At 32.9% G+C, this 26178-nt stretch overlaps 3 protein-coding genes across 3 annotated transcripts in view; all 3 read right to left on the reverse strand.

The window, feature by feature from the left end:
- The window catches only part of LOC111406132 (zinc finger CCCH domain-containing protein 29-like), a 3812-nt gene extending 1341 nt beyond the window's left edge, over positions 1-2471 (reverse strand). Inside the window, exons 1-2 of the mRNA XM_023035353.1 lie at positions 2364-2471; positions 6-1944 (exon numbers count right to left, since the gene is read on the reverse strand). Coding sequence (XP_022891121.1) covers positions 6-1918 — 1913 coding nt within the window. The 5' untranslated portion in view covers positions 1919-1944; positions 2364-2471. The remainder of the gene's footprint in view (positions 1-5; positions 1945-2363) is intronic.
- Positions 2472-7137: 4666 nt separating this feature from the next.
- Positions 7138-11203, reverse strand: LOC111397366 (actin-97). The gene is made up of 5 exons (XM_023024260.1): positions 10982-11203; positions 9370-9442; positions 8859-9252; positions 7576-8189; positions 7138-7486 (listed from the first exon to the last, which is right to left on the reverse strand). Exons 2-5 carry the CDS (start codon positions 9427-9429, stop codon positions 7421-7423), a joined length of 1134 nt encoding a protein of 377 aa, XP_022880028.1. The 5' UTR covers positions 9430-9442; positions 10982-11203; the 3' UTR covers positions 7138-7420.
- Positions 11204-15499: 4296 nt separating this feature from the next.
- Positions 15500-20282, reverse strand: LOC111397371 (very-long-chain enoyl-CoA reductase-like). Its single transcript, XM_023024272.1, has 4 exons — positions 20017-20282; positions 19828-19867; positions 16566-17320; positions 15500-15990 (listed from the first exon to the last, which is right to left on the reverse strand). Exons 1-4 carry the CDS (start codon positions 20083-20085, stop codon positions 15922-15924), a joined length of 933 nt encoding a protein of 310 aa, XP_022880040.1. The 5' UTR covers positions 20086-20282; the 3' UTR covers positions 15500-15921.
- Positions 20283-26178: the final 5896 nt, after the last annotated feature.

A 26178-nucleotide genomic window follows, 5' to 3' on the forward strand; every position in this document is an offset into this window, starting at 1 on the left:
TTTGCTCGTGCTCTATGTACAACTGATCGGCCCAATGGGGAGTAATATCACGAGCTCGTCCATGCTGCTGCTCTAAACTGTATTGTGCAGCACCGTTAGATGGGACATCTTTTACTAATGAATGAACCCAAGATACATCTGGCTCATCTACATTTGGTGGAGCCATTGCTGTTGATAACGCAGCATTACCACTTCGAATACCAAAAGAGGACGACTTCCTAAACTTGTTTGAATCCTCGCTGTTAAAGCCCCAGTCGAGTTTGCCATCAGGGGAGCTCCAATCTGACAGTTTAGAGGGCATCAAACTTGGGGAATTAGCAGCACCAGAAAGGCAGGACCGATGGCCAACTCCACCACTACGGTCAATAAAGCTCTGGCTGCGTTTTGCAAAAGAAGATCTCGAGTTCATTACAGCTGCTGCCACTGCTGCAGACGAGTCATACCCAAAACTGGAAGGCTTCCTTGCTGGCGAGGATGACAAGTTGGAAGGGTAGCTTGCATGGAATTGGCTTGTGTTTTGATGAACCTGAATCCCATTTGGAGCCTGCAATTGAGATAATAATGAAGGATCAAGCGATCCATAAATATTATCAAGATTAGTGGGCTTCAAATCTGTAATTTTGCTGTATGGGGATGAGAGATTAGCCATCTCATCAGCCAACTGCCGCCTTTGTTGGTATTGGGTTTGGATTTTTTCCAATCCAAGCAAATCCATATCTCTTGCGCTCAGAATCGTCTTGAGTCTGCTTCCTGGCAGCTGCAGAGCAGGAGGTGTGAGATTTGCCTTGTGCTGCCGCACGCTTCCACCCATGGGAGACGAACATGTAACCGATGGTGATATTGGTGGTGTTGAAGTATTAGGGTATATCAAAGAAGACGAGCCAAGAGACAAAGGGCTCGGTGTTGTCAAGTCCATTGAATTAACCGAAACAGACTTTGGCGAAGGCAAAGCTGAACCTGTAGAGGCATACAGAGGACGCAACTCTTCAGGCTTATGTGCAAAAAAGCACACTTTCCTTGGGCATCCAGTCTCGTCCTTGCAAAGACGGGTTCTGTATTGGGCAGGATGTAACCACGACTCAAAAACACCGTGAGCATATTCACAGGAATCACCCTTTGCACACGTTCCCTTCTTAAACTCAGGGCAGGGGACACAAGTGTAGTGATGCTTCCTTGGATCACGCCTCCTCGCATTCTCACCAGGATGAACAAAAGGGCATTCTGTCCAATCATGAGAATAAGCTCTCGAGCACGTCTTCACCTTGAAACTATACATCCTAAACTCATCAGTTCCATATACCCCGTTGTTAATATCTGGCAACGACACATCAATTGGATATTCTTTCTTCTCATTCCCTCCTTCTTTTGCTACCAGGGGTCGTTTAATTCCTTTTTCTTCTTCTTGATCACCGGCCTCGACGCTAATTCCTTTCAACAGCATCTCCAAGGTTCTCCTCTTAGAATTGTTTAAGAACTTCATATGCGGTGAAATTAGGTCACCAGGTTTCTTCCCATTGGCATCAACAGCATTGACATCGGCTGAAGCATCGATTAAGAGCTTCACAACCTCAATCAATGAATCCGAACCCCCTGCCACAGCACAATGAAGAGCAGTAACCCCATCTGAACCACATGCTCTATTGACATCAACCTTTTGAGACCCGATAGCATACTTCAAAACCTCGATGCTTCCATACAAGGAAGCAATCATAAGAGATGTTCTCTCTTCAAACCCCATCTTCTTTGAACTAAAGCTTCTGCCATACCAAATGCTCACCTCATCAAAATTAGAACCCTTCTCTTCTACTAGAGAAATAAAGCTTGCCAAATCGTCCATGGCTGCCAGTGCAAGCAACTTTGAGCAACTTTTAAACCCAGCCCTTCTCTTATTTTCTTGAATTTCAGCCTCCATTTTCATATCAAAAGGGTAAAAGACACCAAACCCTGAAGACAAATCAAAGAACAAACAAACTTAGGAATCTCATATTAGTCATAAACTTCATCTCATTATATATAATTAAATTCTGAATAGAATCATAATTGTATTTATTTAATAAATTCAAACCAACAATACAGTTGTTATTACCGAGTCTCCCCTAAAAAAGAATTCATTTCCTTGGAAAACAATGAAACATTCCACCATACAGGCGGTGTCATCTTAGGTACTCTTACGACAAAGTCTTGTAAACTTTAAAACAAGAAAATTAAATACAAGATATGTTCGATCCATTCAATTCAATCTTTGACATTTACAACTGCCAACCAACTATAAAATGAATATTACTCAGCAAAAGACCATGAAAAATGGAAAAGAAAAATAAGAAAAACAAGAAGCATAAAGTATTTGGTCAATGAATGCTTACCTTGAATAAGGTGTACGAGATTTCTTCAATTCAAAGATGTTCAATAAAAATTTATGAAGTAAACGAACTAGTCCGTGTTATGGTATTGTGAAATGCTGAGACTTTGGAGGGTATATATATGTGTGCATTTCTTGAAAAAAATTCTCACATAACCGTGTGGGTAGGAAAGAAGAAGGAAAGTGGGAGTTTTCTTCTTGCTCTCTTGACCTTTTTCAGAAAAAAACTGCATCGTTAGTCACTAATATATTATCCAAGTAACAAATTGATCCCCGACGTATAAAAAGGAAGCAAGTATATTCTTAAAATTAAGACTGAACAAAACTCCTGAAATGAACCCAACCGAACTCGAACCAAACTTAAAATAATCAAGTAATTCTTATTAAAAGTTAGATACACGAATAAGTATCTAAATCAAGAATCGACGGGTTTGATTTGATCTTTAGTTCTAAATCAAGAACCGAATAAAAATCGAATCTCCCTAATTTTTTTAATTAATTTTTTTAAATAAGTGAAATTATTTTTCCTAAATAAATTTGTTAACTACTTAATTTAGCTCAAACTCAAAAACATGATTTTTTTTATTTCTAATTTTTAATCTAAGCCAATTTAATCAAATTGACCTAAATTTTACTCAAATCTACTATTCTACGGTAGTGTCATTTCTATCATTCTGGAGAAATCGAATTGAAACTCGACAATGTCTCTCTTAATTATTGTGATCTTGCTATTTTCTTCTTTCTATAATTTTAACAATAAAATTTATGAAGAATTTAGCAATATGCAAAAGACACATGAGATTGACTACATTATTTTGTAAGAATTAAGATTAAATATGTCATTGTTAAATTAATGTAACTTTGTAAGTATTAAAAAAATTTAATTATAGTATAGAACTCAAGAATTGAAATGGAATCGAATCGAATGGAACCTAACTTGAACGGTTCCATAATTAAATTTGGACCTGACGATTTCACTTACTAAAATAGCCAGAAATTTTGAGTCCAATTCGAATCTCGTTAGAATCGAATTAAACCGAACCATGCCTAGCCCCTACTTACAATTCAATGGTAATTTTATAATAGTCATAATCTAATGTTGTTATTTTGTTTATAAAATATTTATTATCGGTCAAAACACTTTTTATTCATATATTTTTTGGGATAAAAAATGCTAACAATTTTTCCATTGCTCTTATCTATTTATTTATAATTTGAAATATTTATAAAAATTTCCAAACATGGTTAATGGTAACAGTGACTCACTATCACAATGAGTGGTAAGCATACGTACTATTTATAATCAGAATTATACCAAGGCCATGTTTGATTGGCCCTTTTTTCATGAATAATGGAATTCAAATTTCATTTTTCACCAATTTTGTGTGTTCGATAATAAAAGTTTTTCATGGAATCCATTTTCCATCTTTTCCCCACACGTGCATTTTCCATGATTTGGTAGAAAATAAATTCTGTCCAAAACGGTGAAATTGATTTTCCAGCTTTTTTCAGTAATGGAAACAAATTTTATTAATAATTGTAAAAAAAAAAAATGTATCCTTCAAATTGACAATTTTCATAAAAAACAAAACAAAACGAACACCAAAATATAAAATGATTTTTGGATCTTTTTTAAATTTTTTGCAATAGAAACAAATTTTAGGAACAACTGTAGAAGTGGATATTCCTTAAATTGACAATTTTCATGAATAACAAAGTCAAACGAACACTAAAAGACACTTTTATATTAATATTTTTCAGGTGAGAAATTATATAGATCAAACACTATTAATTATCAATTCCCACTAAAATAAATTCTAGACAATTCAATTTCTTCATTTCATTTTTTTCACCCAAATTCCTTCTTTGCAATCGAACATGCCCTAAAATTAATTATTAAACTATCTTTTGACTCTTGAAAATATTTTTTACTTCAAATTTTTAAACTCCCACCCAAGTTAAAAAGCGAGACCCAACATTATAAATTATAAAAGTGAAAGTTACATGGAGATTTACTAGAAATTTGGACATCGTCATTTTTAAGGATTGATTGTATTACTAATGGGAAAAATTGAGAATCATTTTGTCCTTTAGTTTAGAGACTAACTCGCTAATGGGGTAGTAAATTGGGACTCAAAATGAAAATTTACAATATTCCTTGAAGGCTTCAACTTTTTGTTACTTCAGTCAAAGTCAAACCTTCAAAGCAGGTCCACCCTGTCGTACTGGTTCTAGCTTATGCCATAGAAAATGCAAATGCAGATGAAATATAAATTTAAATGTAAACTCAAATGAAGCACTGGGGAACCGCAGTGGGTCCCACTTAACTTTTTCAAATTCTCTAGTAACAAAACCGGACAACCGGTTTTCCTGTCACGCGGAGGTTCACTGTTGGAATTTGAATTCCGTCTGTCACCAGTCGGCGCGTGCACAACAGTTTATTTGTTATTATTTATAGCATCACAGCTTATTTGAACTTAATTTGACAAACATGTATAGATTTTTAATTATTTGCTATTTGTAGCATCACAGTTTATTTGAACTGATCATCATACCTTTTTCATAGTAGAGATGACAAAAAAATCTGTTCAACTCGATACTCATGTGACTTGCCTCGACTGTGTCGAGAATTACCATCTAACCAGATAAGCAGGAGAAAATAGGGCAGGCACGAGATTGGAGACATTCTCCTGAATCGGGTATGGAGTGAGTATGAAAATCATAGTTCTTGTCCCACTACCCGTCCCGTTTAAAGTTAATTTCAAACTAAATATTTTTATCAAACAAAAATAACATATTTATCATTATTTTTAAAGAGAAAGTGAGTTATTTTTAACAAATTGGAAAAAAATATTTATTAACTAAAGACATAAAAAATAAAAGTACAAAATAAAATAAATAAATAAATAACATAAAAATAAAAATAAACAAGTCCGTCCAGTCATACTGTAATTGTGTTTAGGGATGGGGAAGGTGACAAAAATAGTTTATGGGATGGGAGTGGGAATGGTCAACTCGTCTCATTTCACGTTTGTCATCTCTAATTCATTGTAATACTTATATCTAACTTTTTTTCATCCAAATATTATATTTAATGTTTCATTAATTAGTGCATGTCCTCCTTAATGGTAGTTTTTGTGCATACTTTGTTTGTGTGAGGAAAATATATTTGAAGCTTTTTATATTTATTTTCTTAAAAATGATGAAAAAATAAGGCATTTTACACTTTTCAAACGATTTTTTTGATGAAAATTGTTAAAGGAGACAAGATCAGATAATCAATGAAAAATTCAAGCTATTAAGTGCAATTAAAATATAACACAACAATGTTAATATAATTAATTTTTTAATTAAATGCTACCTAAATAACAGCTTTATCATGCATCCTTTGTAAATTAGAAAACAAAAATGAAAATAAAAATACTAAAACATAATACAAAATTTTACGTGATATCGAAGTAGTGTTTGTCAAATTTTTAAATCCATGGCCACCTAATTCTTTACTTAGTATTAAAATAGCCATCGAACTTGAATTTGTTTTACGATGGTCATCAAACTTTATAAGGTAAATAGTACTGGAATTTGGTAACCTTTGAACATTTTGATGATGGATCATAAGCCTTTAATTTCTAGAACTTAGAGTTTCAAAGCTTTTAAATGTCTAGTTCTGGGGTTCTTTTACGATAAAAAAATGTTAGTCTACATGAAATTATATATTTTTATTATTTATATTTATATTACGTTCTATGAAGTTTTCTCGGATAAAAGAAAAAAGAAATTTCAATCGCAATGGATACTAATTAAATCACGCATGCATTCCTAACAATTTTTTATGTTTCAAAATTACCAAAAATGGATAAGAAATTTATTTTTAACAACAAAACAAGAAATAATATCAAAAAATTATTCATTAGAAGATAGCAATTTGATTTATAGATATATATTTTTACAACATTGAAAGAGTGGAATAAAGTATTTTCTATATTTTTAATATTTTGCTAACATATAAAGCCCCGGTTGTGTATTGATTTTTCACTCTAAAAAATTAATTTTTTTACTGTTATTTTATTATTTCGGTCGTCATTTTTTACTTTTCACTTACAAGTGACTCTCACTTTTCTCTCGTCACTTTTCTCTCTACGGTCAAAAAATCAGTTTTCATAATTACTACAGAACATATCCAAAGATTAATTTTTATAGTATTGTATAATAATTTATTTATTTATTTTCCCCTTTGCACAACAAAAGCTCGAGCTCTACAACATTTTTCTTCCTCTTTTACACACGCGCGCACACACAAATCACGTGGAGGATGTGCGCGTAGGAGGAATTGTAGGGTTTACCGGTTGAATATTTCAAGCCGGTATCACGCTTTACGCGCTCTCTGGGTAACACGCTATTTAGCACACGTTTGTGCCAGCTGCAGCGTCACCTCTCAGTCTTCCACCACGGGCTTGGACTTTGTTTAGTGAGAAGCAAATTGCCACGTTTTCAATATTTTCATTATGAAGCTTTGAGAAATATATTTATTTATTATTACTAAATTTTTTGCAATTGAAACCGGAATCAACCCGAAGTCAAAATAATTTGTTTTGGCTATCGAACCAACTATGCCGGTCCAATTTTCAAAACATTGAAGGATAAAAGCAGATATATTGGCCTTTTGTTGTTGACGAAGTAGATTTTCTCCGTAGGATCGATAATTTACAATTGAACGTACTCAAGTGTCTGTTTGACACCCTTTAATTTGTTTTATGACTTACTACAAGATCATTTTCAATCACAACATTCACACATTAAATATTCTACACGAAATAATCATCATTTAACCAATACATCAAATTTCATTGCCTGAGAAAAGGATGCCATAGATTAACAACAGTTTATAACCCCCTAATTAAATATAATTAAAGATCACGAACATCCAAAGATCAACTTCTTATCACCAACCCAGCACAACGAGAAAAAATAAAAATAATAATAATAAATGAGTTACAAGCTCCATCTCTGACCAGTATGAGAAAGCACTTTCCTCCTGTCAATATTTTTGACATTGCCCAATTAGAAGCATTTTCTGTGCACAATTGATGGCCCGGACTCATCGTATTCAGCCTTTGCAATCCACATCTACAAAAGAGATAAGAAAACAACTCATTTAGAAACTGTATGTTAAGTATCGTATATGAATAGAAAATGCCTTGAGCCAATGTTCGAACCTGCTGGAAGGTGCTGAGGGATGCCAAGATGGAGCCTCCTATCCATACACTGTATTTCCTTTCAGGAGGTGCAACCACCTTAATCTTCATGCTACTTGGAGCTAGTGCTGTAATTTCCTTGCTCATTCTGTCAGCAATACCTGGAAACATGGTCGAACCGCCACTAAGTACAATATTACCGTATAGGTCCTTCCTAATATCCACATCACACTTCATGATGGAGTTGTATGTGGTTTCGTGAATGCCTGCTGCTTCCATTCCGATCATTGAAGGCTGGTAAAGAACCTCAGGACATCGAAAACGCTCAGCGCCAATGGTAATAACCTGCCCATCAGGCAACTCGTAGCTCTTCTCCACAGAAGAGCTAGTTTTTGAAGTCTCAAGCTCCTGCTCATAGTCAAGGGCAATGTAAGCTAACTTTTCTTTCATGTCTCTCACAATTTCCCGCTCTGCAGAGGTGGTGAAAGAGTAACCACGCTCTGTGAGGATTTTCATCAAGTGATCAGTAAGGTCACGACCAGCCAAGTCGAGACGAAGGATGGCATGAGGGAGGGCATACCCCTCGTAGATGGGAACAGTGTGGCTGACACCGTCACCAGAATCCAGCACAATACCTAAGCAGGAAACATGATAGCACATCATCACCCATAATTAGGCATAAAATTCAGCACCTCAAGCACATAAGAAGCAACAATTCAATTAACACAGGTTTCTGAGAAAATCAAATAACATTTATAAATAGGTTCTCAAATAAAACATTTTGATTTCTGAAAAGCGGGCTGGGAAATATGGGTCTGATCAAGTTGAAGACACATATACTCTTAAACTGAGACTCGCTTTCTGAAGAAAGTATCGGAAAGGCCATTACTGAAATACAAGACATCAAGGCACATAAACTGTTTTGGGATTAGTGATAATTTAATTGAAATCAGGGGCATATCTACTTGTGATGCCAATTCTTATGGAAAGCTTCAAAATCTGACAACAGAAATTCAAATGACTTCAATACCTTTATTTCTTGATAATTCAAGATTCTAGTAAAAGTGGTGCCTTAAGGGGCCACAAGCCTGTATTACCTGAATATTCAACAATTCAACACACACACACATATATATGGTCAGGCTCATTGACCCACTTAACTTTTCTTATCATACAGAAATCTTAATGTATTGAGCTCAGCTTCTGACCAATCTCTGATTTTCTTCTTTGTTCCATTTTATATCAAATGACTTCAATATCATTATCAGAAATTATAAACTGATTAAAATGCAACAGATGCTTACCGGTTGTACGACCACTAGCATACAGGGAAAGAACAGCTTGAATAGCAACATACATAGCGGGGGTGTTGAATGTCTCAAACATAATTTGAGTCATCTTCTCACGGTTAGCCTTGGGGTTGAGAGGCGCTTCAGTCAGAAGAACCGGGTGCTCTTCTGGGGCAACACGGAGCTCATTGTAGAAAGTGTGATGCCATATCTTCTCCATGTCATCCCAATTGCTCACAATTCCATGCTCAATTGGATATTTTAGGGTTAAAATACCACGTTTTGACTGAGCTTCATCTCCAACATATGCATCTTTTTGTCCCATGCCTACCATCACACCAGTGTGACGGGGGCGACCAACAATGCTAGGGAACACAGCTCTTGGAGCATCATCACCAGCAAATCCGGCCTACAAGGAACACAAAAGTTTCTATCAAACTCAACAAAGAGAAACAGGGTAATTTTGGCAGCAAAAAAGGAACAGCTATATTTGCAACACTGAGGATAAAGAAACTTCAGATTATACCTTAACCATTCCTGTGCCATTGTCGCACACAAGTGGCTGAATATCCTCTGCATCTGCCATCTTATACTACTTCCTAAATGAAAAACCACAGCTTTAATAAGTGAAGAATTGACTATCCTTTCACTGATTTTTTGATAATTTAATTTCATAATAAAAGTGTATCTTGGATTCTTGGGGATTTAACTTCCAAATGTAGATTATAGTCACGTGTGATGTACAAAATAGCAGTCCAGAACAAAATTGATTAAAAGGAGCACCATCTTATCTAAATGATACAAATATAAGCAGATGTCAACTATCAGATATGCCTCATTTCTCTCCTCAAATTTTGCAACAAAATGCAATGTTGACATATGAAACTTTTTGTGTCCACCGCAACAAACTTGGGGAAAATAATCAGAAATGGTTAAATCGATGCACATAAAAACCTGATTGACACAAAAACAATCAAGAACGATGTATATTTGCAGAACCTCCTTTGTGAATGAATCTTACCAAGCAAAAATTAACCATGCACAATTAAGACCTAAGTTGCACAAACACGCCAACATGTGATTTTTCTAAAAGTAGGACATGGAACACCAAGGACACATCAATTTAAATTCATAAATTATATCTTTGTTTTTAACTTCTAACATAAAACAAGCCAACACGGCACATGGCACATTGAACACTTTCTTGAGAGGTGTCTCTAGAGCATCTCTGGATGTCTTTAACAAAGTAAAGTGTATAAAAATTGGGACAAGGACACGTGATTTGTTGGATACATGAAGTGTCAGAGGATTAGAAGGAGTCTCCATGCATCATAGTTGAGGACCCTTGGAAATAAATCCATTGCTACATGGATCGATTGATCCCTTTAACCATGAGAAGATAAGGAGAAAAGTATTATCTAAATACTAATATATGTGCCAGTCTTCTTCCCTTTCGTTGATACAGATAGAATTATAATTGTAAGATTTGGAAAAATTAGACCACCAAAATCAAATTCTCAATAACACACAGCGAAGAATCAAGGAATAGGAAAGATCTATAATAGCCATTAAAAATCCAACATAAATCAACCATCACTGATTAAGATATAGTGATTGAGATAACCAATGCTAGAATAAATTCTTAATCGACAATTACAGATATAGTGAACACCATGATTAACTTCACTTGGAGTACACAAGAAATGTAATTTGTCATCACAACCATTATATCTTAAACAAGGATCCTGATTTATGTTGGATTTTCAATGTTGGAGTATACAAGAAATGTGATACGGTCTGTAGCATTACCTCCTCGAATAATTTGAAGTAGAGAAAAGAATTTCAAAACCATACCAAAAATATACTAATTCAATGTACTTTTACATAATTAAGGTTAACAATCAAGGAAAATGCCGCTCAAAACACATGCCAAATGACGTGCTGATCCCACGACATCGTAAACTCATAAATCGAACAAAAACCCAAAAATCATAGCGGAAAATACAAAATTATAAACAACACGAACATGGGTTATCCAGCTGAAGTCAATTTATGTGCAGATCAACAGTGGCATTGAACAAAAAACACATAAGAAACCAAAAGAAACAGGAAACAATGGGGAATGAGTGAGCAAATACCTGAATTAGTAAATGAATGAAGAGATGTGTGAAAGAAAATATAAATGAAAAGGAAAAGGTAGATTTAAAGGGAGAAAAGAATGGAAGAGAGAATCTGTTGGCGAAGGATGAGGAGAGGACGAAGGAGAGATCAGTGACGCGGGTAGTGAAATTGAATGGGTTTCAAAATCGCCCAAATTGAGAGGGTTATATGAAGAGGAGAGTGGACAGATCTCAACTGTTGGATTCTCCTCCAATTCCTACGCTCTGGATGCGCGGAGCCAGAATCATCACTAACCGGAAACAAATTTGAGAAAATATTGAATTATAATTTTCGAATATTAGGCCTATATATATATAACCGAAAACAGTGATTTGATATCATTTCAACCACACATTTTTCAAAAAAATAATATTACACGCAAATTCAAAATTTTTCTTTATTTTTTAACCATGCATTTTTTCATCAATACCTATTTAAAAATACATTCTTGTGAAAATAATATGGCTCAAATAAAGGCTAGAAAAGATTCTTGATGCCTTTCGAAGCACTTTTAAATTTGCTAAATCGTTGGAACAATAAGCTCATAAACGAGTTAAAAATGGTTGTATGGAATGAGTATAATAAATTTAACTTGTGATCGTCATCTCTTTTGAATTATTTTTTAGGTATATTTTTCGACTATCGACATAAGTTCTAGAACTGAATTTGTGAATTTAGAAACTGATATTTTTCGAGGTATATATATCACAAACTTTCAAGTTGATGCATTTATTTGTATAAATATTTATTTTTATTTTGAACTGAATTTGTGAATTGAGAATATGATATTCTTAGCTGGACTTTTGTATTGTAGTTTTTATGTTGAAAAAATTCCTCGCTGAAAAAAATAATAATAAATAAATAAATAAATAAATAATAATAATAATAATAATTAAAAAAATTGAAAGCCCTCTGTTGATTAATCCTAGATCTGCCCATGTCTATACTTTAAATTGTTTTAAAACAGTCATTTTACTTTCAAAGTAAAATTTAAAATATTTTGGATAGTTACTATAATATCAAGGTTATTTTCTAGAATTCGTACTTCCAAAGTTGTTGATCCTATAGTCACGGAAATTCTATTTTGGATTACTAATTTCAAAGTAGTTTTTCAATGATCATTGTATTTTTAACATTGTTACTCTTCCTTCACTTTGCATTGTTTAAATAATTAAAACTATTTGCCACATCGTTGAAATAGTTAATTTTCAAACAAAATAGACAGTGACAGATGAGAAACAATGTTGAAATTACATTGACTATTCCGAATCCTAAAGTTCAATGTTTATTTGTAAACAACATTATAAGTAGAGGGTAAAATTGTTCGAACATAACCGACGTGACCCTATTCGTCTAGCACAGTTCAAAAGTAAATTAGTCATTGAAATTTTCAACCCTAAAAATTAACTTTTGGGTGGCTTATTTAATGATATTACTTTTTAATTACTTTCGTAAAATGAGTAAATTTTAAATTCCTTTGTTACTATTCAAATTTTCTTACACATTCAGAAAAGGGAAAATTGCAGTCGAAGTACCAAACCTTTCGTTTATTAGCAGACTTTGTCCAAACCTTTGATTTGTGCCACCGTGAGTACCAAACCTTTAAAAAATATGCAGCTCAAATCCAAAATGACGATTTCCGTTTGTTTGACCTCAAAATTCGTCTGTTGACCCCAAAATCTTTCAGTTGACCTCAGAAATTAAAAATTTAATAATTTGACCATATTATGTTATTTTTGTCTAAAACTGCATGTATTTTGATTTTGCTATACTATGTATTTGATATGTTAAGAGTTAATGAGATTAAGCATATGTTTGGTGACTGTTTATAAATTAATAGAAATAAGTGATAAATAAGTAGGTACTACACCGTGAAGAGGGTGTGGCTCAATTTGTGGGGGGCGTGACCTTTTTTCTACTTGTTAATTTTCACGTTATAATATTTCGTGTTGGGAGAAATTTTCATAGTTAAATTAGAACCCTCACTAGATCCGAGTTCTGGCTCCATCACTGATAGTACTAGTAGATAAAAAGTGATTTGGCTCTTAGCAAGTGATTATAAACAAATGCATTTGCCAAACATACTCTGAGCAAGAGACATGCAATGTATTTAGTTGTTATTGTGTCTATTTAGTACATAGGACTCAATAAAGTTAAACAAGATAACGAACAATAATGTCACATCTTCCTTTCCTAATCGTATTCGTATCAACTTGCGTTCAATCCAACATATCATGCACACCCCTCATAGGATGTTTGATAAAGTAAATTGTAAAGTAATAGAGACTACTAAGGAATAAATTATTGACATCTTATCGTTCGGTCTCATTTAACGTTGTGTAATAAACGTGCTTCTGCTCTTCTACTTCAAAAAAAGTAATGTTATTTAGCTCCAATGGAATTACAACTCTAGTTTAGGTAGCGCAAATATGGCATTAAATGATATTTGAAATTAAATAAGTCATTTAATTTTACATTTTATTTAACTTATCATCTAATTCCACCTAAATTGGGATTGTAACCCCAATGGGTCTACATAACATTATTCCTTCAAAAATGCTTTGGAAACTATGATTTGTGACATTAATGAAAAGAGCAATGCTATTCATAAAGAGGAATATCGATAGTCATGATTATGTGTCATATATTTAATCACCTAATCATTCATAGCGAATAATATTAATTAAAAAAATTAAAGAATTAAATATATACCACATAAGATGATAATGAAACCTCAATTTTATCCTTGCAAAAGTACATATATGTAAAACTTTGTGAACCCTTTAAGGAAAAGAGTAGTCAGAATGACAGAATCCAACTGTTATGTAATTCCCCATGTGTAGGTGGGCACCAAGAAAAGATTGCTTCACAAGTTGTGCATCAGGTTTCATGATTAAAAATTGTATTTCTTTCACTTGAAAGACATGTTCGATAAAATGAGATGTACAAAACTAGATAGAATTGAGAAAGTATAAATTAAAAACTTATTTTTCCATTATAGAATTTTGGAGTTTTAACTTAGAAATTCAACTTTACTAAAAAAAAAAAAAAAGTAATTTAAATCCTTACATATTAATTATTATTCTCATAAATACGGAATTAATGTATAGAGTTTTATGTGGTATGAGTCGTGCTTTGTGCTTTACAACCTGTTGCATGCTGTGACCTTTCTATCCAAATCTCATCTGGAAAGAGTGACAGTGTAACCCCACAAAAGCTTTTGAAGCATGGAATTTTAGAGGATGAAATCATGTGCTATGTACTAAAAATTAAAGCTTTTTGTCATAATAAACATACAAAGTTGGGTTGTACAATCAACCAAGCATATATGCTTCCTGCTTTTCTACATATATAGCATAGTCGTCATCCTCTATTTTTTTTCCCTTTTTTTATTATTTTTATTTTTCTTGCAGTACAATGCTTTTCTCACTAATAATTTTAATTCATCACCTACTATTAATTGCATTGCCATCAAGCTTCTTTTTCACTTTTTCGCAATTTGTTTAGCTTTACATCCGTCCCAAGGTATCATTTCTAATACGTCGGTGGGACACGCTCGGACACATTGAATACATCCTATACATGTATCATAAATCTTTATTGAATGTGACATTGGATCTATACATTTTTTTCCGTCATAAATTTTCGATCTAGTAAACTTATAAATGAATCATATATTTAGATACCAGACGAATCAATGAGTGATCAGAATTAATCTACTTGTGGATTGGTTTATGAGAGAGGGCTAAAATACTTCGATTTCTTATGTTTTTGCAACCACGATCCTACCTGACACGTAACAAACCTGCTAATTAGAATTAATTTCAGAATAATTTCTGAATATTCGAATTTCTATTTATATAATTAATACTATTTATTCAACAAATTGGATTGGTTAATACGAGTTGATTTTCTAATCGACCCATTAAACTAAGTCATCAATGATCAAAAGGTTGAATCGATAATAAATCGAAAAAACAATGACATTTAGGAAGGGAATTCGTCGATTTTTGGATGAATTGGCGAGTTCGGTGATTGCAAGTAAGGAAAAGATTTAGGTAACTTCAATCTTAATTGACCTATTGGACTCTAAAGGAAAGATATTATTTGTAAAGTAGAAACTCGTCAATTTCCAAGGGAAACTCGATCTTACTTTAACACAAGGGCTGGCGAATATCATTGACAGTTGCATCTCTGTTTGTGCATATTAGAGGAAGTGCTCTGCTAGGGAAATCAACTGCACGCTTGGATTTGGGATGAAATCATGTGCCATATCCTTCCAATCTTTCAAGTGTAAAGACCTTTGTTTATGGCGTACTTGATTTGAATTGTTCCAAAAATGGAAATATCTCTACCCGAGTTTGGACCTAATACATAATAACAACGTGCCTATCTTCCTCAATCACGACAAGTTTAACATACTAAACACATCATTTATGCATTGAACAAGTCTCAAACACACTTCCTGTTTATAGGAAACTAGAGTAATGCTAATCTGATCATCAACTATTCAGAATTCCCATTCCACAGACACAGATTTAGAATCTCATGCACAATTCAGTATGTAAAGATGATTTATGACAAACTAGTTCTGAATGCACAAGCAATCGATCAAGTATTATCGAGTAACTGAACACTTAATAATCAAGATCACAACAGCAGGAATTTCTTTGCATCGACCCAAATTTCAAGAAATTGAAATCCTATTGCTCAACATATTAAATAAGTCCTAAAAAGATATCACCAAAGGAGTGGCACAATGCCAGGGTTTGCCATTGTCCAACCTTTCATGGAAAGCAAACTAACAGATAATCTGATCCATTATTAAAGCTCTTGTGATAATTGACCTCTTTCGAACTTCGACGATGCTGCTTAATTCGTACTCCACAAGAAATCAAGTGCATGATTGCCCGTAAATCTACAGGAATGGGGGCAGTATTACCCATCGTCGGGGATATTTTGGTCTTCCCTCCTTTCCATCAAATAGCTGCAAAAGGAGGACATACAGGTAAGAACAAAAATTATGTTATAAGATGTTAACAATAAGCTATGGTCTATATACTTTAAATGTTTACTGCGTAAAGAAATGGTTTTTGATCATTCTTAATAAAGTGGAAAACTCGAAAAAAAAATTCGTATCAAGTTGTCTGGTCTAGGCCTTTTGGAGATCAGCTTGCACTTAGGCAAACGATTTGCTAAGAAGACTCTTAAATCACACGGTTCTATTTGAGTTTCAATGAATAAGAAAACTGAGTTATCAAATCAAGTATTAAAAGATAAGACGTGTGTCAAAACGAATCTTGAACAATGAGAATAAATATCTCTGCAAAGTGCAGTCACATGAACCCCCAGGGAAGCCACTCGAGTGACCATTATACTAACCTCTACCCATCAAATAAGTTTTGAATGAAGTAGCAAAGAACGCTGACTTACAGAAAACCTAGGCTCATATTGACAAAGAAGAATATCATCCCAAGTGGGTCCACAAAGTCTAAGCAAACAAGGGATAAGTCATCTGTTTCTTCCTTTTTTATCAAAAGCAACAAGAAAAAAATAATTTACCTTCTTTAGTCGACGGTGCTTCGCGAGAGCCCAGTTTGTCATTATGGAGGCAGCAACAACCATAAATATATAGCCCGCTACAGTCTGTGTAGCAATGTTGAAGCCTAGCCACTGATAAATCTCGGTTGTGTAATTTGCACACGTGATAATGTTGAATAAAAAGCCATGTGGAATTTGGTACCCTCCACCACTATCAGCACCCCGGAGATTTCTCAACAAGATATGGCAATAGAAATTTGCAATTTGACAAAGCAACCCAAACACAAACCCAATCTTCATTTGGAGATCACTGACTGGTGTGTAAAGTGGGTGGTTGACATAATAAGCAATGTAAGCACCAAAGCTCCAGTAATAAGCACAGTTCCGAAAGACATTGGAAAGGGGTGACGTAGCATGGCTGAAACGGTGCACAAAAAAGGTTTCCATTATACGTTTAAAGTAGTGGAAACACCAGTAATACAAGGCATACATCTGGACAGGATGGATGACACGCTCCTTTTTGTAGCCGAAAAACTGGTACACAGGGTAGTAATAGAACATAGGATAGAGGATCAAAGGGCCCAAGTATTCCCAGAAGAAAAGGGTGCTGTACTTGACTTGGGGACCTAGATCCTTGAAAACCACAGTCAGTGTGTCTCCATTCCCATCTGTGTATTCTTTGAGACTCTTCTTGTAGTGAAGGACAGTGGGCTTCTCTTTTGAACCCGGCGGAATAGGCAGGGTCAATCGCTGTCTAGAGGGATAGTACTTCTTGGCTGTAGCCAGAATACATTAAATTATATTAAAAAGGGCATATGCAATAAAGCATAACTCGAATAGAAAGAAATGAAGAAAAAAAATACTGTAAAGCAAGAGAAGAGACAATCGCAGAAGGGCTTTCAATAACCTTAAGCTTTTGTTCAGTTGACCTAACAAACGATGCATTATTTGATTGTTTCTGCACCTCCAAGTCAATTATCTTGTTATAACTAAAACAAGCATACAAATAAGTTTAGCCCTTGTTTAGGCTCCATTAAAATCAAATTTTGGGGAAAAATGTATTTTGGAATAGTGATTTTTTGAAGAATGTGTGGTTAATAAGGAAAGAAAAGTTTTGAATTTACGTGTAATATTATTTTATTAGAGAACATGTGGTTGAAAAGAAGAGAGAGAAAAATGTTTTTTGAATAAAATGGAGCAAAAACAAGGGCTTAATATTCTAGAAGTCCTAATATACACTCATTAGCTACATGTGTGTACATATTCGGGAGCGTGTGTTTCCATTTCAACTAACAGAAAATACAATACGTGAAAGATTTGAGAATTACTAGCAAAGAACTACAGATTAGCAAAAATCAAAGTCAAAGTTGAATGACTTAAAAGATACATCTGAGCTTAATACAGAACTATCCACTGTTGTTCGTTACAATTCTAAAGACGTGTCCGTACTAATGTAGCATTCCAAATAAAACAGAACAATCTTCTGCATTCATAAGGCATGCACCTGAAGATTATGCTTCTCAACATATCCTCAGTGCATATTCTTAATTCACCAGAAAACAAAGAAAAGTGCTCCCCCATCTACCACACCCCCTCTTAGTACAAAGTTGATAAAAAGTTGCACCTCAGCTCAACAATTTCAAATACAAATATAAAATCTACCCTCCACCTGCTATCATATAGTTTACAATGGCTTTATTTATGCATGCGTGACTTATTCTCAATTTTCTATTGCTAACTTTGAATGTGTAAATTTCGTTCGCATCATGCGTGACTTATTCCCTATGCATGCAAAATTTGTTAAACAACCTGAGATGAAGATCGGTGCTTAAGAAAGAACCAGAGGAACTAAAATATCTGCTAAGAAAGTCCAATTGATGGAAGAAATTTTTTCTTATCATTTCTACATGACTGTATCAGTCTGGTGGATAGTGGATATCCTCTGTCCTATCCCCTCTACAACAACTCAACGAGAGAACTTGCTTTTGTGTTTAAAGACTTACTGGAAAAATTTCAAAGAACGTATGTGCTTTGGAGACAAGTTATTTTAACAAAAAGTATTACTTTATATCTATGGATCAAAAATAAGCACTGAAAAGATCATAAGCATCTGAGTGGTCCTTAGCATCAACTTTTCATCTGTTCTATTATTTAAAAAACTCTGAACTAATTTTGTGAGAACTTCCAATCCCTTTATATCTCTTTTGTCATTAGTTTAAAAATGTAGGCACTATTTTGGAAGATATTATTGACATTCAGGGGTTCAAGATGGCCTTGGAGCTTACTTTTCTTTTTTCCCCCCAGTTGCCCCATACCTTATACCATATTTATTCTTCTGATTTTTCAGGTTTTACTCCATATAATGGGCACGGAATTTTACATTGAGAATCCTGATCCTCTCTGTGTATTCCTCCTCTTAAGAGCACAAAGTATTCGCTTCAATACAACAAAGAACATACATCAGAGCCAATGATTAAACCAACAGAAGTAAAAAGAAAGTGACTCTAGTTCACTTACGATTGCCTAGCAGTTTAAAATTATTATTCATGCCTTAATTGGATAAAATATAGCACGCCAAAAACATGCACAGTGAATGACTGAATGCACATTCCAAATAAACATTCCTAGCAAATGCCTTCAACAAATTATAACAATTAAATCCAAGTGATATCAGGCTGTGAAATATATGCAAGCAAGCCAACAGCTTTAACCTTGAGACTAAAACTCGTTTAAGTTATTTTATCGGTAGAAAAAGTCAAAGAATTCCTGTCCCTTGTGCTTCAAAGAAAAAAGAAACATTAACAAATGCATTGAAGCTAATAACTATAAGATTGGTGTAATGAACTAGAACTGAATAAACTAATAATCTAAATTTTCTGCAGAAGTTACATCATGAATGAGCAAGAGGAACTTATTTTCTCATAAGCAATTAGTTTTGAGAAAGAAATAGTGATAGGTGACAAATACAATGTAGATACAGTGCGGTATATATAATGTACTGATGTGGCAAACATTGAATCACAGTTTTAAATTTTATGGGGCAATCATCATGTCAATTTGTAACAAAAAATTACACATTTCGCGTTTTCCATTTATCCACATTTCGCGTTTTCCATTTCTCTAATCATTACTACTATAAAGTGACACATATTTTCCCAACAACTAGTCAACTACCTCGAGTAACTCTTACAAAAATGAAAGAAAATTCAGCATACAATGCGAAGAAATTCAAGAAAAAAAAATCTTAAAATAGAACTATAACAGAAACTTGGTAATGACATACTTCGCTTGTATATTGCTTCCTGCAGATCAGCCACAGTAGCCTAAAAAACAAGACCACAGCACAATTAGAACCATACCAATGTTCTTCTTTAAGACATTAACACGAACACCAAACACAACCCAAATCAAGATTTGAACTCTAAACGAAAAACAAACAAGGAACCAATCGAGGAAAAAACCTGAAACTTACAGAATCACTGAGCTCAAGGCCACCCTTTATGAGTTCTCTGCCGCTACGAGTCGTGACTACCACCTTCATCTCTGTTCCAAGATTAAAGAGTAACCCAGTTATTTTTCTGCTCAAGATTATAGATATGGGCTCGGATTTAGCCAGGAGGGGAAATTTATTTGAAGGTGAAGAAGTCCAACGATGGGGGAACGGGTGACTAATGGCGTGTAGCCGGGGTAGATGGCCCAACCATTTGCACCGATAAACCACTTTACACTCTACTACGTTGACAAATTAAATTCACATTCGTATCAATACTTCAATTTAATCGCAATTATAAAATTAGTATTTTTTTTTTCTTCAAACGTCATAATTGACTGGTAGAGATTTTAATCACATATTTTATAAAATTTACAACTTTTAAATCACATATTTAATCAATTTATATCAAAATCTACTTAAAATTTGATTTTAATCTTGATGAAATAGAGACTTCATAAGTTATTCAAAACTATGTTATATTGGGTGCGTTTGATTGCATGCACGGAATTTGGAAGAAAATAAAATATATTACGAGCAATTCAATTGTTTAGAACTTATTTGTATGATTTAGTTTTCAACCTAAAAAATAATATATTTGTCCATTTTTCATTATTGAGGATGAGAGAGAAGGGATAGATGAGAAGAGAAAGAAAGTAAATTTCCTGAAAAATAAAATCATATTTCTCTAAACAAAATATTTTCTTTGATTTTGAGGAAACATGTTCACATGATCAAAAGTAGGATAATGTTTTCCATATGAAAAATGTCAATGAAACAGCATAAAAGTAGAAAATTAGGTGAAAAACACACTTATCATAAAAAATACTGACAATCAAACGCATCATTCATTTCAAAAACTATGTTATATTTAAAACTAACAAAGCAATTAAAAAATCATTTCTAATATATAAGTGAATTTTCTAATTTTAAATAATTCTTATGTTAATTAATTAAGTTTTCATTCTTAAAGTATCGTAATGATTTTGAAATTAAATTCTAATAATTTTAATTATTCCAATTCAATAATTAAAAAAAGTTAATCTGAGTATTAATTTTTGTGAAAATTTATTTTATAAGTTTTAAATAAATTTAAGATGTTTTATACGATGTAATGTTTTGAATTATTTATGACATTTTAAGTAATTAGAAAATTTATCTTGAATTTTGATACTATTAACAAAGGGTTATAATTTTCTTGGATAATTGTAGCTGCGTCCCCAAACATTTCAAAACGTAGTAAATTTTCTCCTAACCTTTTTATTTTTTGCACCTTTCACCCCAAATCTTTAAAATGCGTAAGTCTGAAGCTCAAATGGAGCGCACCCATCTTTACAAACATATTGAACTCGATTTTTATTATTTCACTTGAATATGGTTTCAACTTGATTGAAGACTACATAATCTCTCATAACAGAATAACCCTATCGCGAGACGTAGATTCCTCTTTTCATTTTCAACACAATATTCATGAAATTTCGATTTATCATTGTTCTCGTCCGAGTCCGAACCACTGAGAAAGTTTAGCTCCTCCGAAAATGCATATGAAGAACTATTTGATTATGGGGCTTCTTCATCCTTTATTACATTATTCATATCCATTTTGATGCCTTCAGTTGTGTTACGTTCCAATAGGATATTATCATCATTATAAACATCATAGTTTGCGCCAGTGAAATCTAGATCATCATCTATCTGAACATATAAAATTGTAACAACAAATACATAAAACGACTCCAAGCTCAAAAACATTGTTGGAGATTGAAGAGAACACTTAAAAACACTTACTTAGCTCATACATGTTCGCCTACTCAACTAGTAGAATTTGTGTTTTTAGCATCTAAATATAATATACTAAATATAAAATAGAGGACTTTCTATCTAGTCGACAGTAAAATATTTATAACCAAAAGCATCCATTATCCAAATCCATGACAACATAGCAGCAGTAATTAAATGACGGTTGCATCATATTGCTAGGGACATAACAACATTTCTATAGATCTTCATGGAATTTTTGAAAATGACCATACCCCTAAGAATTGATATAATTTGATTGTTTTTAATTTTTATGGGACCAACTTGTTATTATTTTTATTTTATTCTGCCCTCGTTTGATCCACATTTTTTTTAAATACATTTTCTCTCTTTTCTTTTTAACACATTTTTTAATAAAATAATATTACCAAAAAAAAAATGGAGCTCAAACAGTCGCTACATTATTTATTATTTACTGCTAGAGTGTTTGTTGCTTGATCATGGGAAAAGATTTTTTTTTTTTTTTTGTGTAGAATTTATTGTATTATTAATGTGCTTTTTAGTTCTAGGATTGGGTAAAAGGCGGGATGAATGAATTATTTCTACAATATTTGAGTTGCTTGGAAGTTTATATAAATGTGATTAATGCAAAATCATGGAGGATGCAAAATCATTTGAAACTCCAAATGGGTAACCTCAATTTTTGATACAAATAAATGGAGGATGCAAAATCATTAAAACTCCAAATGGATAACACCACAATTAACTTTAAGTTGGATAAATTGATGCATAATTTATATTCTAAAACTAATATTTTACGTGCAAAATATAAAAAATTTTTTTTTTTTTTTGTGTAGAATTTATTGTATTATTAATGTGCTTTTTAGTTCTAGGATTGGGTAAAAGGCGGGATGAATGAATTATTTCTACAATATTTGAGTTGCTTGGAAGTTTATATAAATGTGATTAATGCAAAATCATGGAGGATGCAAAATCATTTGAAACTCCAAATGGGTAACCTCAATTTTTGATACAAATAAATGGAGGATGCAAAATCATTAAAACTCCAAATGGATAACACCACAATTAACTTTAAGTTGGATAAATTGATGCATAATTTATATTCTAAAACTAATATTTTACGTGCAAAATATCGTAAAGAGTCTCAACTTGTCCAAACCAAGATATTTGCATTAGAATACGATCAAATCGTAAATTTTTGAAACATAGGGAGAAAAAAAAGAGATGAAATGAAACAAGGTATGCAAATGCAAATCTCCTTAAGATAGATTTCGCCATTTACACTAGTGCTAACAATATCAAATGGACGTCTATCTCTCAAAATACAATATTTTTTCCAAAATTAATATAATACAATATTAATTTTGTCGGGTGAACCAAAGTATTGAAAATATTATTCACAAATGGAATAGACAAGAATTAAAATTGCCTGGAATAAATTTTGATTTGAAACTAATTAGAACGGAATTTAATTTCAGCAAAAAAATACAATAGAATATTTTGAAGAGACGAAAGAATTTAGATTTTTTTTTATTTGATTTGGTGTAGGAAATGTGGAATTAGGTTCCCTATTTATAGATTTTCAAGTGATATTTTGGAATGGTTGCATGTTTTGACATAAACTATTGTAGACCATCAGATCACATAGTTTCACATTTATTGCAAAGATACAGTAATTTATTTCCCACGCTATTCAATTGATACAAATTGAACTTCGTAATAAACTCATTATTTCATGTTTCATTCTAGAAATCATATGTAAACAAGACACCAAAATACACCATGCACTTGTAATTTTAACGCAATCAGATATTTTTATCACACTGTACATTTATAATACGTGAATATGATTAATGTAATATCATCCGTCCATCCAAATTAGTAACTTTTACTTCTGCAAATTCTATATGCAAAATCAATTTTTACATAAAATTTAACAGAATATAATCATGAAAAAAATTCCCTTGCCAATTTCTAATATGAAATTAGAAGAAATGTGAAAAGGAAGAGAATGAATACAAATAATTAAATAAATATGAAATATGTTTTAAGATTGTTGGAGAAATTGGTGCATAATTTATATTCGACAACCAACCTTTACGTGCAAAATATCATATAGAATTTTGACATCTCGAAATCAAGATACGTGCATGAAAGTACAATGAAATTGTGAGGTCTGTGACTTACTGAAACATAGAAAATTGAAGGAGATGAAATGAAATAAGATATGCGAATGCAAATTTCCTTCAGAAAGATTTCACTCCTGCACTGATGCTAACATGATCAAATATACATCTATCTCACAAGATACAATACTTCTTCCAAAATTAATATATCACAATATTAATTTCTTAGGTGAACCAAAGTTTTAATAGCATTCTCACAAATTGAATAAATATGAACTAAAATTGTTTGGATGAAATTTATTTATGAAAATAATTCTAACGAAATTTAATTTCAACAAAATAAAAATAACAGAATATTTTGAAGAGATAAGAAAATTTAGAAATCAATTTTTCTTGATTTGATTTGGTGTAAGAAATTTGAAATTAGATGTCACTTTTTATAAATTTTCAAATGTCTTTTCAAATTGTTGTATCTTTTGACATAAATTAGCGTGGAACATTAGATTATACCTTTTCATAGTTAATTGTCTAGATTGCACTATATCAAAAATAAATTTTCATAATGTAACTTTCTGAATATTCACAATCACTGCAAAATAACCTGACTCTTTGACATGCACCATTTTGCATTTGAAGTGTCACGACTAATCATTGCACTAGTTCGAGACTTTTCCAATTTACAAATATAAAATTATCCTTTGAATTCCAACAAAAGATTATATAAATACCAGGTCCAAGTTAAACTACAAAGTAGAGCATATTACTTGGTAATTATCGCTCAACGTTAGATGTGATGGCATAATCGACACTTGTGGGGACAACCTTCCTTGTTGTAAAAAATGATGAAATTTTATAGGTTGGAACGGGGTGGAGACGAAAGCGATTTGGGGTTCTAGAAGGGATGATCGATTTGTAGAGGAGCACTTGAAGAAGGAAGAACTCATCTGAAATTTTGGGAAAGATTGAATTTTAGGTTTGTCTTGAAAGTTTTGGGGAAATTTTGATATTAGTTGGGAACTGATATGGGAGAGTGATCTGGGTTTCATACAAACACACACACACATGTATATACAAGTGTAAAATACATGTTTCATTAACACACTTTTGTCCATGCCATTAGCAACTTCATGATTTGACATCCATTAATGGCAATAATGTGCCGCAAACGATTTCATTTGCCACGTTTGGCGTTCCTTCACTTTTAAAAAGTATTGTTGCGAGATTGATGGATGGGATGACATGTCAAAGACTTCATTGACTGATGGAAAAAAATTTTAAAAGTTAAATAATCCACTGAAAACTTTATGTAAATCCCAATGATCATTCAAAATTTTAACCCTGTTTTTGCTTATATTCATAGGGTAATAATGTTTATTAGCATAGTTTGTGAACTTATATATCGACAAATTAATAACATAGCTTAAATAATAAAAGAGTAAAGATATATATCTCCAACTTGCATTCATTACACCTACATCCATTTCACATTAGGCATATGCATGCTCTAATTGAAATATTTGGGGATGATTGCGTACTATAGTGTTCTTAACGGCTGTAGTTTCTACTCCTGCTAATAGACTAGCGCATTTCTGAAACTCTAGAAATTTTTACTTGTTGGTGTCAATTAAGCAATCTGTGGACTTTTGTAGTTCTCCACATTGCTTTTGAACTAATAGTTTTCATGTTACGTTAATTTGAGATTGCTCGACTTCCTTGTGTAAAAATGAAATAAATCAATCAATCAAATTTCGACAAGCTTCATGAATTGCTTCTCTCAAAGTTGAACTCCCATCTATCCATATTTTCATTCCCATTCCAATAAGAATGAGTACTATGAATCTCATTCAAACAGGCATGAAGACAACGTCTATAAGCAGCGGGTGGTGTAGCGAAATTGATTGCAAAAGAGCGAAAATCGATCACATTAAAACTACCTTCTGGGGAGGTCCATTTGATATTAAAAAAACTGTTCAGCAACAATCAGACAAGTTGAGAATGTTGGGTTGAACCAAAAAATTTTGTGTAGAGCCGAATCTAAGCATTAACTAGGTAAGCATCCTGTAGTAATATGTTCAATCCCCTTCATTTCGATAGTTGTTTCTATTTCTACATCTCTTTCTTCCTCACTTTCCACCTTTTCTTCTCGAAAGAATCCGCATATGTTTGGTAAAGAAAATAACCTTCTCCTATGAAAATAATAAAAAATGGAAAGTGTTTAATTGGAACATGAAAACGTGAC

The sequence above is a fragment of the Olea europaea genome, chromosome 1 (assembly GCF_002742605.1).
Source record: "Olea europaea var. sylvestris chromosome 1, O_europaea_v1, whole genome shotgun sequence".
NCBI classification, from domain to species: Eukaryota; Viridiplantae; Streptophyta; class Magnoliopsida; order Lamiales; family Oleaceae; genus Olea; species Olea europaea.